At 27.4% G+C, this 20,737-nt stretch overlaps 1 protein-coding gene across 1 annotated transcript; it reads left to right on the plus strand.

The window, feature by feature from the left end:
* The first annotated feature begins 12,131 nt into the window (after positions 1-12,131).
* On the plus strand, positions 12,132-14,704 carry LOC136976231 (uncharacterized). The gene is made up of 2 exons (XM_067271454.1): positions 12,132-12,426; positions 13,010-14,704. The coding sequence occupies exons 1-2, from the start codon at positions 12,376-12,378 to the stop codon at positions 14,408-14,410; spliced, it is 1,452 nt and encodes a 483-aa protein (XP_067127555.1). The 5' UTR covers positions 12,132-12,375; the 3' UTR covers positions 14,411-14,704.
* Positions 14,705-20,737: the final 6,033 nt, after the last annotated feature.

Below are 20,737 nucleotides of genomic sequence, written 5' to 3' on the forward strand. Positions count from 1 at the left end.
TTTGAAATTATGCTTGATAAATGAATATAATATAATATATATATACATACATACATACAATATATAAATGTGAACTCCTGATTAAAAGAAATGTATATATCATTACATATATTTTTCCGTGAAATATTAGAAATTATTATTGTTGATAGGTTAGAATGCTATAATGACTTTCAGGAAAATCAACAGATGACTGAAGAAATGAAAAGTATCAAATATACTTAACTCTCTGTTCCAAAATTTATTAAACATATCAGGAAAAATAATATATATATATATAAATTTAATTATAACAAGTAAGGAACAAAATGATATACCATATTTGTTTGCATGTAAGGTAATGTTTACAATATATTCAGCTATATATTTGGAATTATATTTTAGTGTTTTAGTGAATTTTATATAATATCATCTGATGTGATAATCATACCATCATATAAAAATGTACAGAAACATTAGAAGATTAAATAGTTTATTTTTACAACTATATAAGAACAAAAAATTATAGAATATTAATAAAAAAAAGCCATTGAATACTCAAATAATAATATATAAAATAGTCTAATGTATATAAAAATAAACAAAGTTTCCTAAAGTTATATATGACATATTCATTGTATACCATTACTGAATGTTTTAAATGTGACAGATAAGATGTTATCTTGCTAACTTCTTTTTGTTACTTGATGAAAATGCAAATTTTTATCATAGGAAAAGATTAATCCAAGGGCATTTTACATCATGATGATGATCTGTTATTTCAAATTCAAAATGATAGGGAGTAATCTTGAATGTGATTATTATAATATACAAAATGAGAAGCCCTTACAAAAAGAGTCCAGTAAATCATTCTTATTTAGTATTCAATTAAAATTACCACAATCATATGAATTGTGAAAATTTCCAGATTGGAATCATCAATTAACTTAGCTTTGTGTATATTGTATATGCATAACAGTTTCAATTAAACTAATTAAAGTTAATAATAAACACACTAATAGTATAGAGATAAATTTTAATAAATGTCACCATTTGTTATATTTGTCAGTTGAAAACATTTAAAAAATTACCGTTATATTCAAGGAAAACATCACAAGATAATGATCTCCATGAAATGCAAAATAGATATATATACACTGGTGTGCAAAACTTAAGCAACAATTTGTTTTTTTTCCATAATTCTTCAAGAAATCACCTGGGAGCAATGTTCCCTCTAAGCTGTGTGGCTGCGCGGTCACACACTGCTCAAATTATTGCCGCGCACGAGAATTTGTGCTGCGCAGGCGAGCATGCACACTGATTTGAATTGTTGTTTACTTATTTCTCACTCTGTCTGCAACATGATTATTGCTACGTATATTTCGATTAAATGCATTAAATCATTGATAAAAGATAATATTTTGTATTGAGTATATTTTAAAATGAATTTTAATCTCTACTTTATAATTAATTATTTTAATTTTTATAGGAAAAAATAAGATTTCATAAATGTGTGCTCAGAAAAATTTTTTGCTCAGAAGCTGCTCAGCAAAAATTTTTTTTGCTCAGAGAAGTATATGTTCTGCTCATCTACAAAAAAAATTAGAGGGAACATTGCCTGGGAGACATGAAATTCAGAATACAGAGGCAGTATTTTGTACTTAATGGATGAAGAAAGCATACTAGTGCAAAAATGAATAGAATGCATACAGTATGGAATCAAAGCCTTCTTGTTATTGTAGTCTTGCAAAATGCATGTAGTCTTGTACCTGCTGACTGCTTGCATTTTGCATGTCTTCACATTGCCTGTGATGTCTTCTTTCTGCATATGAATCACCTTTCTACCAAAATGGGTGTTCATTGTACTGATCGCAACAAGCCCTTTTCTACAATTTCATGGCTGTCTGCTTAAAAATTAGATCATTATTTAAGTTTTGCACACCAGTGTACTTGGACAATTGGTATTTAGATTAATCAGAATAAGATATGAATAACAATAATTCAAATTTTTATACTATACTGAAATATAAAATACATTATTAATATGTAGTAGAGTCCCAATTATCTAAGGTAATGTAAATTTGAGAGTATCTCAGATAGTCAAAAAATTTGGACAACAGAATTTGGTAAATTATTAAATAAATCTTATTTAGATATAACCTAAAAACAGTATATTATATACATTATTATATCTATTTATTGAATATAATGATTTTTGATAATATAATAAAAACTTTTTACTGTAATTTTATTTACAACTGTATTTATTGAAGCAAATGTAGACAAATACAATTAAAATTTCTTTAAATTTTTCTAAACATTTAGAACCTATCAAATACAATGCTTCATTGGCCAAGATTTACAAAATGAATGGAATTGTGTTTTCTGAGAAAGTATTCTATCATAGTGTATATTGGATAATGTAGAACTGTGGTTAAACAGACTTTAATTAATTGGGCTCTGCTGAAATTTGTTTTTATAAAGATATATAATAAATTTAAAAAATTTTGCTATAAATAGACAAAATTATATGGCAAGGTTTTTTTAGCTTATGATCTTATATAACACATGAATTATTAGTCAAATGTGAGAATTAAATGTGTAAAAATTCTAGAAATTTCATATATAGTATTGAAAACATTTTTTTAAATTACTAAAATTATGTAGATGCAACTGGCACAATGCAATTTGTTATAATTTATGATATAATGCAAAGAAAAGTTTTATATGAAAAGTTTTAAAAGTCTTTACAAAAACTTAAGAAAATGGTAAAGAGAGAATAATTTAGTTTGTTAGATTTTTTTCCTTTCTAGTATGATTTTACATATGTATAAAAGTTATTTGAAATACGAATTATAGTTTGTACATTGTCTATAATTTTGATAGAGAAGCAGCTTGGAAATTTTTATATTTAAATATAATTTTTTATATTTAGTTATATATTTAAATATAATTTAAATATTATAACTTATATTAAGTTTAACTTCATATAATTATATACATACATATATAAGAAGAGTGTTTATATATATATATATAAAATTAAATCTACTTCCATTAATATTTTTGTGAATAAGAATGTATAATTCAAAACATAATAATTTTATCTTCTGATGTACTGTACATCAATATAATGATGTTCAAAGCCAATTAAGATCATTTAATAACTTTTAGAATTGTATGCTTTGCTTTAATCAGTTTTAAAAATATCAAAATTCTGTATTTTTAATTCAATTTCAATATTCATCAAACTAACTGTAATTTAATGGGGGGATTATAGTAAGTGTTTGAAACTAATTTTTAAAATTTCAATTTATTAATAGAAGTGAAGTAAACAAAAAGTAAATTAATATCTTTATTATTTTTCACTTAATCTTCCCTGCAATAATTACAATTTAGTACATAGAATTAGTCATTAAAAGATGCTTTTTAAATTACCATTAGTATTAAATTCCCAATTTATTTTACTTTAATTAATTAACTTATCCTTAGTTTGCATTATATTTGAGATCAAATAAAAATCTAAATTGGCTTATAAACCATTATTTAGATCAGGGATGGGCAACCTTTTTCTACGTAAGGGCCGCATTTCAAAACTTTTGAACTGATGTGGGCCGCACACAGAGAAAAGAGGGGGGAACTGTCGGTAAATCACAATTCTTTATTCATATATAATTATAAATTAGCATAGGTATACTTAATATAGCTTCTGGCACTGATCTAAACGTAATATATCGGAAATATTTGGTTAAATATTAGTCACCGCTAGTTTTAAATTAATTTTGATGTGTCTGTTAGCCGGTTTCTTGTTTTAATTTTTACTAAATTCATTGCGAAAAAACTATTCACAAATATAAGTTGTAGAAAATAACGTTTGAATTTTTGTTGAATATATCATTATCTGGGAAATTGATATATTTATTCATATTTTATGCCATGCGGGCCGCAAAAAATATTACTGCAGGCCGCATGCGGCCCGAGGGCTACAGGTTGTCCATCCCTGATTTAGATTTTGATTATTAAAGTAGTACTTATTAATTGCTAAAAATAACTTGTAAAATTGTTATGTAAATCAATTTTTAGTCTTTTCTAAGAATATTGAGTTTTATGGTTCATTGTTTTTGAGGATTCTTTCTTTTTTGATTCATAGAACTTGAACTCAGATAAAGGCTGACACACACTGACCACTATAATATATAGTACTATATATATAGCAAACTCTAGGTAGCATTAAACAAATGAAGCCCTGCACACCGCATATAGTGTGTAGAGTGCTATACTAGCTATATAGCTGCTATTTATAATGCTATAATTTCTGTGCAGGGCTTTTTGTAGCATTATAACACTATAATTTATATTATAGCAGCCAGTGTGCATCAGTCTTGACAAAATTCCATGTATTAAGTCTCTTTGATTACAATACATCTGACAATTAAATTATTTTATTTCTAATAGCCTTATATTCACATTATATTAAAAATATATTTAAAATAATCAGAATTGTTTGTCAGTAACTTTCATTTTCGATTAGAACTATTCTTGATATATATAAATATTTACATTAAGTGTGTTTGAGTATTCTTAATAATTCTTATATTGATCTGAAGATATTTACTTTACTGTAAAATTTTATGTTTAGGTTCCTACTCTATAAAAGATTTCTTTCTTTCTACATCTCAATCACTGTATTAAAACTAAACTAGAATTTAAATGATTTCTTTATCTCACATTTATTTCTTGAACATATTTTTATTATATTCTCTTATTGTTTTTAAATGAGTATACTGGTCTCAATATTTTCTTTTATATAGTAGATCTCTATTGTACACTTTTTAAGTGGTAAATCAGTTATCTCCAGTACATAAATGTTTTTATGACTGATTTAACAAATTATAAGAAAAAATTTACAGATATCATATTTAAGTGCCTTTTTTAAAATTATCTTAATGTAGTATTTTATAATTTAGAAATGGAATCTCAATTTATCACACTGGATCTATGGAAATAAGAGTTCCTATAATTCAATTTAAGATGGTTCACTAAAAGACAGTTTTCTAGGAATCAGTAAGGTTACAAAAATGGGAATCTACTTACTAATTAATCTAATATTGATGTTCTGATCAAGAGATTTTTTTTTATATCTACTTAAGGTACGTAATATTGATGAAATTCCCAAATTATTGCATTCAGTTAGTTACATAATGACGCAAACAATGGTATAAAGCTTTTTCGTTTGCCTTGCATTTCTCAAAATTAATTAATTACATATATATATATTCTTACATGCATGCAAATATGGTAACAGCAAATCTTTATATAATATGAAAAGTTTTAAAAAAATGGATTTTATATTTTGTAAATTTATTTATACATCATTCATTTTTTATGACTGAAAAATTTTATAGAAATTTTGTCAATTTAATTTTTTTGGTTTTGTTACCGAATCATTGATGCATTGTAGTTTCAAATTAATCAGAAAAACAAAAGAAAAATGTTAAAATCTAGTATACGTGTTGCTGGATTTAGTTTATATCAAGAAATAAATATATCGATGAATTAAAGATGTATTACTAATATTGTAAAGAATAGAAATTCATTAAAAAAATTATAATTTTAACTGTCGTATTCTGAGACATTAAATTAATGAGATCTAGTATAAGCATTATATCCACAATATAACGAAACATACTTTTTTAATTTCATAAAACAGCATTTTTCACTTTTAATGACATTTCGACATCAGAATAACGTGTCTCAAAGGTATCAATATAGTAAAAGACATGTTTTATTGTGTGCATTTTCTATGTAATAAAAAGTCATGTTTATAAGCATGATAAGTATCCATTTTAAAAATGTATACAAATGTGAAAATTTAAAGCTTATATTCTTCTAAATAAATTCTATTTTCTTCTAAGAAATGTTGAATGAAATGCTGTAAGTGTGTTTCAAAATGAAAGGAATATTTATTTAGTTAACATTAAACCTTTTGAAATTATTGATTTTTGGTTACTTGGTATATCTAATGTATTGTGTTTAAAATTGTAAAATGTATAAGTTATTCATTTTTATATATTTTTAATTATATTTCAAAATGATAAAATGTAAAAAAAAATCAAAACTAGCATTTTTGTTTTGTATAAAAATGTATTTAAATAAACTTTGATTTCTGTATTATGTATTAAATATTTATATCCTTACACTAAAATGTAATTCTGAAATTTTATCAATCCAAAGTATTTTTGATATTTTCTATTTTTAGAAATAATTTTAATATATTTAAAAATATTTTAAAAAATTTTATTGGTCATGATTTTCAAGATTTGCATGGGAGTCTCATTGCAGTGCATTTACACACACATCGTGATTAAATTCTACTTTTGATTATGCTTATTCAGTTTTTGGGATAGGGAGAACTGCAAGATTCTAGGACATGATTCAAAGCAAGTTAAAATCATTTAAAAAGATTATTACTTTTTATAAACTTTGATTCTAATTCTAATAATTCTATTTAATATATTATCGTAATAGGCAGTCGCCTGTTACAAGGGGGTAAATAACATTTAACAGAAGATAGAAATCAGACATACATTTACAAAGGAACAAGCCTCTTTACAATTTATGAAATAGCTTATGATGTTTGAGACTTTACATTCAGAAGTCTTCTAACGCCATTATAGAAATAAAAAATTTTGTCAATGGTAGCCTGATTAAACTTATATAGCTTTCATCACTTTGACATTTTGATCTCCAGTGGTTTCTGAGTCTTGATCTTTATCCAAGTCATACTCGTAAAATAAATGAATTTTTGATATCAGGTTTTTGCAGTTTGGGCAAATGGAATGGGCATATTCTATATATTTACCTTCTAAAATTAGTCCTCTTTGATTAAGTGTGATCTGGGTGAAAAATTTTTTAACTTGAAAAGTTAGGTTCGAAAAAATATAGTTATTAATAAACGGATAGTTGAAGAGGTAGTCATAATAAAACTTGTTGCTTCTATTACGAACATCATCAGTGTCTTGAACTATAGAATATTCTATAACTCTATGAAATAATTTGTTGATTATTATTTCTGAGATAGTTGAAAACTAGTTCAATGGAAAAACTGTATTCATTAAGTATATAAGACAGTTGAGTAATCCAATTCCAATTTGTATTTAACTTCTTAGATCTATTATGTAATGACAATACAAGCTTTGTAGACAAGTCCTCTGTATTAATTATTTCTTGTATCCATTTAATGCAGGCTTTAAACAAGATCGTGTTTATCTTATATCTGTTAAATTCCAAGCGAAGAACGCTCCCTGGCGTGTTGAGTTCTAATTGATATAGCTTACGAATGAATATATTTTGAAGTTTTTCTAGATTATTAAATTTATTAAGACTCCAAATAGGAGCAGCATACAGCAAGGCATTTAGCACTATGGAATTGAACAGTTTGAAATGAGTTGTTATTTCTTATCTTTGCTTTAGAAAATAAAATTATCAAATTATTCAAAATATTTCTAGATTTAGCAACAATGTATTTATAGTGTCTCTCGAATGACAAATTAAAAGTCCATATGAGGCCTAAAAATTTCTTTTTGTTGACAATATTTATTTTTTCGTCATTAATGTAGAAAGACATGACTTTTTTAGACAGTCTGCTCCCATTTCTAAAAATCATGACCTCAGATTTATTGGGATTAATTTTAACCTTTAGCTTATTTAAGTATTCAGTTATTTGTAGAATTTTACGTCTAAGAGCAACTGCAGATGGAGCAATAATGACTGTCATCTGCGTAGGATAATGAATGAATACAAGTGTTGTCAATGTAAATTCCGTCGTCTTCATCCGTAAAACAGTTGTTCAGGTCAAGTAGATAGAAGTTAAATAGATATGGGGATAAACTTTAGTGTGACTGACAGTTCTATTTTATATTTAACCCAGGAAAATCTTCTCAAAAGTTGGGGGTTGTCTTATATGCCGGAAAATATGGTAATTAAAAACTATAGACTAGAATTTTCTTTTAACAAGGAACAAGCTTTATTTAATATTGCATTCACAATTTTTAAAAAATAAAAAAAAGATAAAATGTAATAGTAAAATGCATTTAATTATATTGGCATATTAAAACCTAAAATATGACAAAAGTAATTGTTAAATTTCCATTAACAACAATATAATAGTAAAAAGTAAAATTGTTTTTATATATAATTTTGGATAAATTAAATTTGTGTATTAATCATCTCTTTTGTAGTACTCCTAAACCTAAATTTACATGATATTCAAAATGTACAACTTTAGTTTAATATAGTTGGAAAAATGCCATAAAATTTTGTTTTACACATTAGAATTTCAGTATAACACAGTATTTTAAAATATTCTTTAATATTTTTAAAAAAATTAAGTACAGGTTATAGGTTATATATGTAATGCATTCTATCAAATTATAGTTGTATCATCAATTGTCATTTCCCATACATTTTTTATTTATTTAAAGAAAGTTTCACTGTATGGAAAGTTTTTGGGCAATGACAATATTGTTTTATGCCCCAGCATTTCACAGAGGATGCCCTTGTTAAATTATGTAATACTCTACAGCAAGGAAAGAAGAGTTTGACGTCTTTGTTAATATTTCTAAATGTCAAAGATGCATTTAGACAATATGTGGTGGTCCTCAATTTTAAAACTTATTTTGTGGTACTTTGGTAATTCTGATCTTTTCTAATTGCTCAATGATTTCGTAAAAGACTGAAGAGCTGAGCTTAAATTGGGCTTTGTTAAAAAACCTGCTCCCTAAATAAGGGCTGTCCCCAAGGCTCAATATCTGGACCCCTACCCTGGAATGTTGTTATAAATGACTTGTTAATTAAATTATCAGACTGTTGCTGATTTTATAACTGATGATCAGAGATATCATTGGCAAGTCATCAATAATCATTTTTAATTTTCTTAAACCCAGACACTTTTGGTCTTTGGCCTGTACGCACAATGCAAAACCGGACAGTTGGCAACACTTAAACAAAACATCATATTGGGGGGATAGCTGTTGGATCTTGGTAGGGTAGAAATATATGATGGTCATATCTGCAGTTTATCATGAGATGGTTGTAACCTGAAATACACCTATATTTTCATTGATAAATTAATGTTTAAGTCTATTCTTACTATCATAAAATTACAATTCTGTCACTGCTACTTTGAACTTGCATGTTTTCAAAGGATGGAATTCTCCATTTTGTAATTTGTCACAATTTTACTCTATATATACTAAAGCTCAGTATCAGTAAATTTTTAAAAATTAAACAGAAATAAAAAAAACAGGCTTTGATAATAGATTTTGAGACGTGATCATTGTCTTTAGTAAACTAATTAGAAAAAATTGGGATTGAAGAATTTAATATCAGAAATGATGTTATATTTTCAATGAAAAAGAAAAGGAGAAGTGTTTCTCTTCAAGAGTAGAGTAAAATTTTGTTTTCATTTATTTTATGTTGATGATTGATTAATTAAAAAATAGAACCTGTCCTTCCATTTCATATAAATGTTAGTCTTGACTTACACAATTTTGATTTCACATGGAATTAATCTACCTTGTAGGTTGATTCCATGCAAATTGAGAGTTAGGCATATTTTTAAAAACTTAAAAATATCTCAGACATCCTCTCAATCTTTTGATGTAGTTGAGAGCAATTGCAGAATTGGAACAAGTTAATGTCAATTGAGATCATAAATGTTTATTTCTATCGTTTCTGAATTACGGAGAAATCAAGTTGAAATATACGGTAGATTAGTGCAAAGTCATCTAAGAAGGATTCATATCCAGAAATCCCTCTCAGATAGAAAAATTTACAACAATAAAAATACTCATAAAATGATTGAAAATAGCACACACATATTCTGCTGATATGCATTGACAACTTGCATTTGCACAATGATTTGTTTTCATATTGCACAACATTGATTCAGTTTATGTTACGTTTCAATAAAGGAAGCGAAAAACCCTTTAAATGTCTCAAAACTTTTATTTGATGAACTGTCGTCATATTCAAAATTGATTCCAATTACCAGTAATTGTAAGAAATTTAATTAAAGGAGTGACTTCTTGGTAAGCATTGTTACCTTTATAATAACCGATTATTCCACCACATACAGTTATGTTGTTGATCGTAAGTAAATACGTTCTTTATGTTACCATGTTATATTTTACAGACATATCAAGAGTTGCTATCAAGCACTTGAATTTTACATTGAAAGTGAACAAAATTTGGAATTTGATGCAAGAATCAGAGCCATTGTAATACCTCTGGGCAATAAATTTATTGTACTGAATAACATTGGCTATTTCTATTTTTTATTGTTATTTAACATATAATCTTTTATTTGCACATTCTTAATACATATATTATTCCAGTGTAGACAGAACTTGAAAATTTGATGCTTTTTAGTCCCTCTCGTATTATAGAGTGCATTGTGTCAAGAATAATCATGATTCAAAGAATTCATTAGAGACTTCTATGCTTAACCTAATATGGTGACCTATCCACACATTACAGGGCATCATCAATTCAGAGAACTTATTTAGCATGGAGTTATTTATGTAATAATGAAATATAAAATTAGTGAAACATTTCCAAAGACTCTATATTCTATCTTTTAAAAATAATACTTGATTTGCTGTAGTAGGAAGAAAATTGGAATCTATTACTCCCATAATATTAGAGAGTAGGACTAGATGGAAATAATTGTTTAATGGTTTGGGAAGGGATTACATTCAATGAAAGAATGAATTGCCAAAAATCAATGGTATTTTATCAAACTCTGGTATTGAAAATTTTAAACAGGAATTAAATAAGATTAACTTATTGAATTCAACTCTGTTTACAATATATTCTGCAAGTCAGAAATTTTAGACTAGAACATGTATTCATCCAAATGATCATTTTTTAAGAACATTTAAATAAATCAACATATAAACAATCAAAAATTTAAATGATCAACATTTATTTCTTGATACAGATCCTATAAGAATTATTTATAAATCATAAAAGAGAGTAAACAGATTGTTTTTCCTTAAACAGTCTGAAAGTTCTGTTAAAGATATCAGGTGTAATACAGAAAAAATATATATATATATTTATAATCTTTAAAGCATTAGCCATTCATTTTTATATACTTTTACCGAAATAAAAATAAAATCTTATGTATATGATGATAAATGTAACTCTTAAAGTAACATTTATCTTTTTTTTTTGTCATATTATTATGTACAGTACAGTATTTATATACAAAGATAAATATTCACTTCAGAATTTTATCAATTTAAGTAAATTATTTATCTTAACTTTTCTAATATTGCAGAACTTTTAAATTAATTTTAATAATCCCTGTTACATCATTTTGTTACATCATTAAAAAACCTTCCTGGTTCTATCTTCTAGGAATTGTCAAAGGATAATTTATTACTTAAATTAATTCTTTACATGAATTATCTTTTGTTTCTAGCCCTGATGTTGCAATGGTGCATTGTGTGTAGCAATATTTAACATTTTTCTTATTTACATTCATATATATTGATTATTTCAATATTTCAGAGTTAATGGAATTTTTAAAGTACTAGTTGGAGATTTGATTTTATATATCTTATATGTTTTAAATAGTTGTTCCTATTATAAATCATAAGATTTTAAAATACTTTTTAAATCTATATTTTACTATTCAATACAAAAGTATGCATTTTGATTCACATTTTAAAATTGATTTCTGATGAAACATGTTTTTCAGGTAGCATAGAAAAATGCCTTTTATACAAGTTTGTCAGCTATTCATAAAATTATGAAAACTTTATTGTGTACATATTATTAATGAGAATGGCCTTTTTTGTGAAAAGTTTCGAATAAATAAGAATATATAGCCCAAAGAGCTTTTGTATGTTATAGTAAATATTCTGTAAAAACTATATAAACTACATAATTATGTAAAATATTACAAAACGTATAAGAAATATGAATCACTCAAGGTTTTGCTTAAATTTTTTTTTAATTAGTGTTGTTTTAAATACAAATATAAAGGAAAAATGTCATTGATATGTGCTAACAATAGGAATAAAAATTTCAGTATTTTAAGTAATATCTGGATGTTATTTTATTGTATATATGTTATCCACATTGTTTTGAATTTTTATTAATATAGTTGTATATCATTCTACTAAGAAATCTTTTATCACGAACTTTTCCTGAAATCGAAATCAAGTAATCAAGTAAGCAAGTACAGTGAGCTGAAGAGGTCAGGTGCACCTTTTGCTGTATACTTTGTTAATGTCCTTGACACAATGCAGCAAAGGACGACTGAATGTTGTCTCCATTTTTCAGTAGAACAAAACTATATTCAGTCAGATTAAATTTCTAACTTGTGTCATGATAAATTTAACAAAGAAATGTAACTTCATCATGTTTGCATTAACAGTGGTAAGTTCATATATATATATTCCTTTATCATCATTGATAGTGCTGTCGTTATATTAGTTTTAACAACGACATTTAAGGAAGATAACCTTGAGTTATAAAGGCTATTTAGTGCTGGTAGATTTAAAAAATATATGTATATTTAAATATTTGTAAGATTTCTGAATTTCGAAAGAGATTTTTGAGTTCTATAGGCTATACGTTAACATAAATATTAATTTAACTACTAAATTATTCTACATAAAGTATTTTTACTTGAATGTAGATTACAGTACATATTGTAATAGTATTTTATATTTAAAATTGATATAAATATTAATTTAGATATTGGAATAATAAAGTAAAACGAGCTGATTTATTGACTAAATGGAAATTATTAGACTTAAAATAGATTTTTTTACTTGGAATTTAGAACTGGTTGAACCACATGTTGCTACCTATAATAATCGTACTTTTAACAGATTGGTTTATTTTTTATTTAAATGAATTATAGGAAGTTATGGAATTATTTAAATGAATTATAGGAAGTTATAAGAATTAATGTTTAGCGAAAGTTATTTAATAGCATTACATTGTTTAATTTTAGGTTTTAATTCTGTTATCATCTGTTGCAAGTCAGAGACGTTGGGCTGGAACATATCCGACTGAACCACCATTAGAGACTGGAGTCAATAAACAGTGCAATTGTGATAAATCTGATTTCGAAGAAGGTAAACAGTTTAACCCTGATTACGCGAAAGGAGATATCGGGCGAGATGAAGACGACAAAGAAGGAGAAGATAAAATTCGTTGGGAGCCACCAGAAATCGGCGATGTTAGAAGAGATAATGAAAGAAAAGACCCAAATTCAAGAATTGATGTCGAGAGGAGAATCGAAGTAACAAGTAGTGAAAGAGGTCCCGTGCTTACTATGATTCAAAAGCCTCCCGAAGAACGTAGACCTAATGATAGAAGCGATAGTAGAAACATAAGAAAGGATGCATATCCTAGTACGGGTACTAGAAGAGATGATAATCCAGTGCATGCGAGTAGAGAAACTTTTTCACAATCACGCCCGAAAGGAACTGCGCCGAGAGACCAGAGTAGTGGTGTACAGGGTCACGATATAAGGGAAGATTCTTTCAGAAATTATCAGCCTAAGAGAGTAGATGAAGTTCCAAAAAGTGGAAGAGATTCAACAGCTATCCGAGGAACCAGGCTGACAACAAGTAGGCCTACAGAGAGAAATATAAGGACAAATCCAGAAATTAGAGAAGATTATATTCCCAAATCTGACAGAAATGATGATAAAATTTTAGTGGATAATCAGAACTTTACGAAAGATTCGAGATTTGAAAATGGAAGAAGTAACATCAAGCCACCAATCCAAAGCGAAGAAGGGAGAAAGGAAGCTACTTCACGTAATTCCAGAACTAATCCTACCAATTACCACCCTAGTGGAGGTTCGAATACGAATAACAGAGCAACTGTGAGACCTATATCAACTAACAGAAGTTATGGCGTTACACAGTTTGAAGATAATATCCGAAAGGAAGATAGATCGGCAATTGGATCATCTCGTAGAAATGAAGACGAATCAAAAATTCCGAAAAACCAAAATAATCCTCCTAGAATCCATGCAAGACCCTATCCAGTCACAGCTAGAACATTCCCCCAAAGTCGATTTCCTCAACGAGATTCTCCAAGAATAATTTCAGGAACGAAAATCGAAGATAGGAAGATTGTCTCAGAAGATAGAAACACAAACAGAAAAGTCGGTTTTCTTCCGGACTCGAGTCACGAAACAATCGTATTCCCTAAAGATGATGATGACGACGACGACGACGATGATGAATATGAAGAAACCAAATACAGCCAAAGTAATAGAGGATCGTTTAGGAATAATCAGAGAGATAGAACTCGAAGCAAGAGGGAATTGATCTTCATGAAGATGTGGAGTTTATTCCCGGTTTCGAGCCCTCTAACAACAGAAGAAAAGAAGTGCTGAAGCATTACGATGAAGTCGATGAGAGGGATGTAGAAGTCTTCTCTCTAAAAGCCATCCAGATAAAAAAGTCAAGCTAGAAGTTTTAAAAGTTTTGCCTAAAGAACAAAAAATGAAGATGAAATAAAACAATTGCTGATTATTTTATATCATTTTCATTAAAAATTATTAATCGGAACATTATTTTAAGTCACTTTAAAGGAAAACCGAAATTCTTTTATTTTTATAATTTACGTGTAACTTGATTGTTCAGTGAGGTTTCTTTGTAGAGAAAGATTAATAAAAGGTTTTATCTTATTTGGAATTTCTAGAAGCTTAAATTGGTAGGGAAATTTAAAGTAATTTAACCGCAAATCGAAAAAAAAGTACGAAGAAACGTGACGTATTTTTGAATAGAAATAAGCTCTATGACGTATTTGACATTTATCAATAGGACGTTAATATAGGTCTAAAAATAATTGAAAATAATCGGATATTATTTTTTTTCCTTGTAAAAACCATTAACTATAAATTTTCATTTCCTGTTATTTTCTAAGGTTTTGAATTTCGTCATCAGAATTGTCTCGAATGAGTGAACGCAATGAATGTTGTGGATGTATCTTAATCATTCGAAAAATTATGATTCATGTATATTCAACTTTAAGGAATTTTTAACTTTAAAAAAAACATACCAAAATAATTATTAATCATTTTTATGTTTTTGTTTTTATTAATTGGTATAGTTGCATATTTTTGTAACAGATGTCGCTATGTGTATTTAAGAATTAAAGTTTGAATAATAGCGGAACAGCACGCACGCTGAGATTTCGCCATCTGTTGTCGAATTTTTGAAACAGTTGTCTTTCAAAAATAAATTTTTTCTTTTTTTTTCTGTCAGGTAGTTTCGATGATGACATGCTTAGAATGTCGTTACATCCGGTATTATACCGGACATCACATTATTTGACACAAAACAAAATTAAATACGCTATAGATACGGCTAGTTCAAACACCCACAACATACAAAATACGCACAATTAAAAAGAAATTAGAGAATGCCCGAACTCAACCACGAAATAGAGCGCCTGCGGGGAATGGTAAAGATACTTATTGTGCCAATAGTCCTTTTTTTTGCACAGGTGTCATACCGCATACACCACATAAGTTTTGAAGTATTAAACCATAGCAGCCCATACATCATACTACAAAAAGCAGCCGTACTAAGCACGTCATAAAGGCGAGAAATTCTTAATACATACATAATCTCAGTTTTTGGTTCCATATAGCACCGGTATTAACAGAGTAGCATGTACTCCAAACTCCAAATAATAATAACGAAGCCTTAAACAATAATTAAAAAGACTTTGAATTATAATACAGAGCCAATAAATTACACACAATTTTCTGTTAAAGTTAATATATTAGTTGGAATTATTAAACTCATTTAATAAAAGATGGCAGTATAAAAATTATAATTTTAGTCACGTTTGGTCAAGTTCTTGTGAGACACGACAATATTTATAAACCTTTTATAAATTCTCCGAAAATATATTATATAATTAATTAAAACGTGACGAAATTTATGAAAAATATTCAATAAAATAATAATAAAAATATTTCGCCTATCTTCTAGCAATGACGTCAGATAAATGGCGAACTTGTTTTCTGTTAACTTTTGACGTCACTGCCATATTAAAATGCGTAGCCGAAAATATCCGAATTCTTTAAAACAATTACGGATAATAACGATAGTAAAATTACGTAATAATTGATACCATCTTTTGAGAAAATCGGTATTTATTTTACATTTTAAGCGCCATCTTCTATTAATCCATCGTCAGTGATGATAAACAGATAGTGATGTCGATCCGATTCGGAGCCTTAAACTTTTTATGAAAAAAAAAGGTTAATGAAATTAAATTAATGAAAAAAAGGGCATTACTAAATATTTTTATTGAATTTTTTATATACGGTAATGTTTTCTCTGTAGATTACAAATAAAAGACAAAAAATGAAATATTCTTTGACAATTAAGTTTCATGACAGCGAAGTAAATTTTGTAACGTAAGCAGTGACTTCGGATCAATTGATTAATAATCGCTAATTAAACCGATATATTATCAATATCTAATGTTAATTTCAACTTCTTACAGAGAAGGAAGAAATAATAAACTAGACAACGTCTCGTCTTTACAGAATTATTCGTATTATAACATGAAACAACAACAACGTTATGTGATTCTTTAACTCGAGGTCGGCAATGAACTGTTAGGAAAAAAAGGCGCGGTCATTAAAATTAAATAATAATAGCAAAGAAATGCAGTAGCAAATTTTGACAAAAATTTTACAAAATATTTGTCTTATACGAGGGAATATACTACGTTTTGTTTTTTACTTTACAATACATCAAAGCTCTGCTGGTTTGTGGCACGTTAGGGGTTCAAGCGATGGGAAAATTTCTTAACTTTAAATGTTTACTTCGATAAATTTATTTTAAAAAATAATTTCTTTCTTATATTTATTTAAAATGTAAAGAACGACTAAAACTAATTTGAAATTTATCTTTTAACATCTTGATTTTTAATATATTCCAAATTTTGTGACTCGGTTTCCTTTCTATCTTTTTACTTTTCTATTCCACTTATTCCTTTTTTTATGCGTAAATTCCGAAATTTTGAAGTTTCCACAATTGTTATGAGACGGAATTAATTAATAAAAGGGATTAATTAATTAATTACTTTTACAAAATCGAAAAGGATTTGCTAATGACTGTTAAAACTTGAAAAAATATACTGATGACAAAAATATTTGATGATGAAAAACTTTATTGAAAACAGAAATTTATTTACAACGAATGTAAATTAAAGACTCGACAGAGGAATCTACGAAGACTTCAGGAGCATTCTACAAATCTCGGCATCATTTTCGTCTGAAAAGAAGGATTCCGATCTTAGCAACAATCAAAAAACGGTTTTAATTGAAGAGAAACGTAAATTTCTTACCTATTTAAAGTAGTAAGCGCCACGGTAATATGGATAATATGAAGAGGGAGCGTAGTAAGTAGAGGGAGCGTAATAAGCATAAGATGGATAATAAGAATATGGTGCGTATGGAAGATGAGTTTCGTAAGCGTACAGAGGATTGTAGACTTTGCCAGTTGTAGAACTAGCCAATTGTCCAGTTGTAAAATCGTAGTAGTTTCCAACTACATCCTTTACTCCTCCGACTGCGGCAGCTACGGCCACGAAAGCGGCAACCAAGGCGACAATGTACTAAAGTAGAGGGTAGAAAAATGATTAGAAGACGAAGAGTGAGACAAAGATCGTAGAAGAAGATGGTAAAAAATATATACTCACCAACTTGTTCATGTTGGACGATTTGCTTCTCGGACGGTTTCCAATCAGCTGATGTTCGGATGGAACTCGATGGGATATTTATACAAAATTTTCAGGGTCGACTTTGAATTAGGGCGTGGACTATGTCGTGACGTTTAAGTAATTGGAGAGTTTGAACTCCGTGGAGGTGCAAGGTCGACGAGTTACTCACCTGACTTTCCATTAACTGGCCTAGATGTTGGAAGTGAGTAGATTCTTTGTATGACTCTTCTACACTTAACAAAGAATTTAACTTATAAAAAATAAATGAAAGTTTAAGGACCTTGCAAGGTCGCCAAACTTTCAACTCTTTTTCTAAGTTTGATGCCCTTGTAAATTAATTGTGAAATTTATTAAATTTGAAGAAGAATGTGACGTTTAGAGAAAATGTATATATATAATTTCTAAGCTAAAATATATAATTTATTTTCAATTAGTAATAAAAAGTGGATTTTTCTCAAAATTTTTAATAATTGTATAATTGAGTTAGATATATTTAAAGAATTACAAAATGAATTCAAATTAATAAAATTTTCGAATTAATTCGAATGACTATTTATTTTAATTCTTTAGCATCAAATGTATTATTTTATTCTTGGATCATTCTTTATACTTTATACACTCTGATGTACTGATATGAAGAAAAGTTATACAAATGAAAACCGTAACAAAAATTGTCATCTGTTCTTTAAGGACGTTTAAATGTAATTTTAAAGGGGCCTAAGAGAATAAAAAAAATCCCGAATTGCACATTGCTTCGTACTTATTTCTGGTTGCGACCCGAAAATAAAGATTTTGAAAGTCTGCGGTTTGTTTGGTGTGATTGCAATGCAATTATAAAACATTTATTGATTTATGGGGAATTTTTGCAAATATTTATACACGTTGTTGTATTTCTTCTGTTTTAACGAAAGTAAAGATACTTTAAATACTTGCGATTTCATTCACGTGCATAGTAGGCTCGATAGGCGCGAGGCTCGATCGTATTTACCAAGGTCTATATAAGAAGGTCAGGACACGCGTACTGGAGCCGCCATTTTGGGACTTTTTGAGTCGCATGTTTAAAACAAATTTGTACGAGCAGTCAGTTTCATACGACATTAATTTAACTAAAATTGCATAAATTAGTTTAATTAATGTCGTATAAAACTGACTACTTGTACAAGTTTGTTTTAAATATGAGATTCAAAATGTCCCAAAATGGCGGCTCCAGTACGCGTGTCCTGACCTTCTTATATAGACCTTGACATACTCGCCATCTCTTATTCAATTTTTACAATTAAATATAAATTATTTATTATATTTGTTTTGAACAACTTTTATTATTTTTCGATTTTATTTTAAAAATCATCTATGCCTATAAAAATATTTTTTTTTTTTTAGAAAATTATTATACAGTATATAACATTATGTAAATAATTGCAAATAACTATATTTTGAACAACAGATGGCGATATATGAATTTTATATCGCCATCTATTATTCAAAATATAATTATTTTGTTAATTTTATATAACTTTTATATTTTCTTTCTGTTTTAAGACGATAGTTTATCATTATCTTAGTCTATAATTATAATTTAAAATTTTTTGAATATTTTATATCATATAATTTGAATAATGCTATGACCTGTGACGTCATAACATTTTGGGAACTCGTTTCGTTTGACGTCACTGGTAACGCTAACGTCACAGGCCTAATATTTTTACTATTTTATATAACTTAGAAAAAATTTAACTTTATTTCAACAATGTTCGACGTATAATATGATTTAAAACTATTTGATTTAATATATAAATTTTCATATTTAGTGTTCTATATATTTAAAATTCTTACTTTATTTATATATTATTATTTTTATCACTGTTGCAATGTAATTGTGAAAGAATTTATAGTGCTAAAAAAATTCTGTGCAAACAGAAACAAAAATGTAAACATTTTTCAGGTTTTAAAACGTTTAAGGTTGTGGATTTATTAACTGTTAAGATGGTGGATACATCAATATATTTTATAAGAAATAATGAATTGCTTTATTTTTAATATTTATTATTATATGTTCAAGATAAAGTTACATTATAGTAGAATACATTGCACTTTTTTTAAAATATTTGTTAATTATTTTAACATCGTCAAGTAATGGAAGGTAAAGAAAGAAATTTGCCTAAAAACTAGATCTGGAGCTTATGGTCTTACGTTACGAGGCACCTCGTTCTAGACTCAAAAAAACATTTATACATATTGCTTATTATTATTTGGTATTGGCAAAAGGGTCTCTTGTACCGGTACGTTGAGCTGCAGGAACACAACTTTAAATCGACTGTGATGGCGGGTTATTAGTCCCGGCTCAAAAATTTTCAGAGGTTGCTTAACTCTGATATGTCTGTTACATTTGGCTATTTACAATCAATGAAAAAATTTTCTTTGTACCTGCAGAACAGAGAGTTGAAATTGAAAAAGTAATAGTGTCGATTAAGTGTACAATAAGTTTTTATATCAGTATAAAAATTCGTATTTAATTATTTTATAATATAGTTTTAACCGAATATTAACAAAAATTTATTAAATATTGTTTCAAATATCGTGATATATCTATTAAACGCTTGCAGTTGGCTTTTCTGCAGTACACCAGTGAATGAAAGTTTGTGGTATGTCAAGGCGCTGATGGAAAATACAAATAACTTTACCATATTTTATACTGAATTTTAATTAAATAAAAAAAAGTCGCAATTTTATATACAATATTGGAATAATTTTATATATATTTTCAATTCCTTCTTTTTGTATCTGTTAATCCTTAAATATTTGGAATGATAAAATATTTAAATTGTAATAAATATTATTTTCTATAAGATTTTAAGATATACTTTAATCAATTTTTCCGCAATATTAAATGACCACGATTTAAATTTTGATTAATATAAGCGGAAAATCGTAAATACTAACGTGGAAACAACACAAAATATTTGATGAATTTTAT

This window comes from Centruroides vittatus, unplaced genomic scaffold (genome assembly GCF_030686945.1).
Source record: "Centruroides vittatus isolate TY-2023 unplaced genomic scaffold, ASM3068694v2 contig_4, whole genome shotgun sequence".
Lineage (NCBI taxonomy): Eukaryota > Metazoa > Arthropoda > Arachnida > Scorpiones > Buthidae > Centruroides > Centruroides vittatus.

Coding starts and splice junctions, on each gene's coding strand:
- LOC136976231 (XM_067271454.1), top strand. CDS start 12,376: ATGATAAATTTAACAAAGAAATGTAACTTCATCATGTTTGCATTAACA. Junction 12,427..13,009: donor TCATGTTTGCATTAACAGTG/GTAAGTTCATAT, acceptor GTTTAATTTTAG/GTTTTAATTCTGTTATCATC.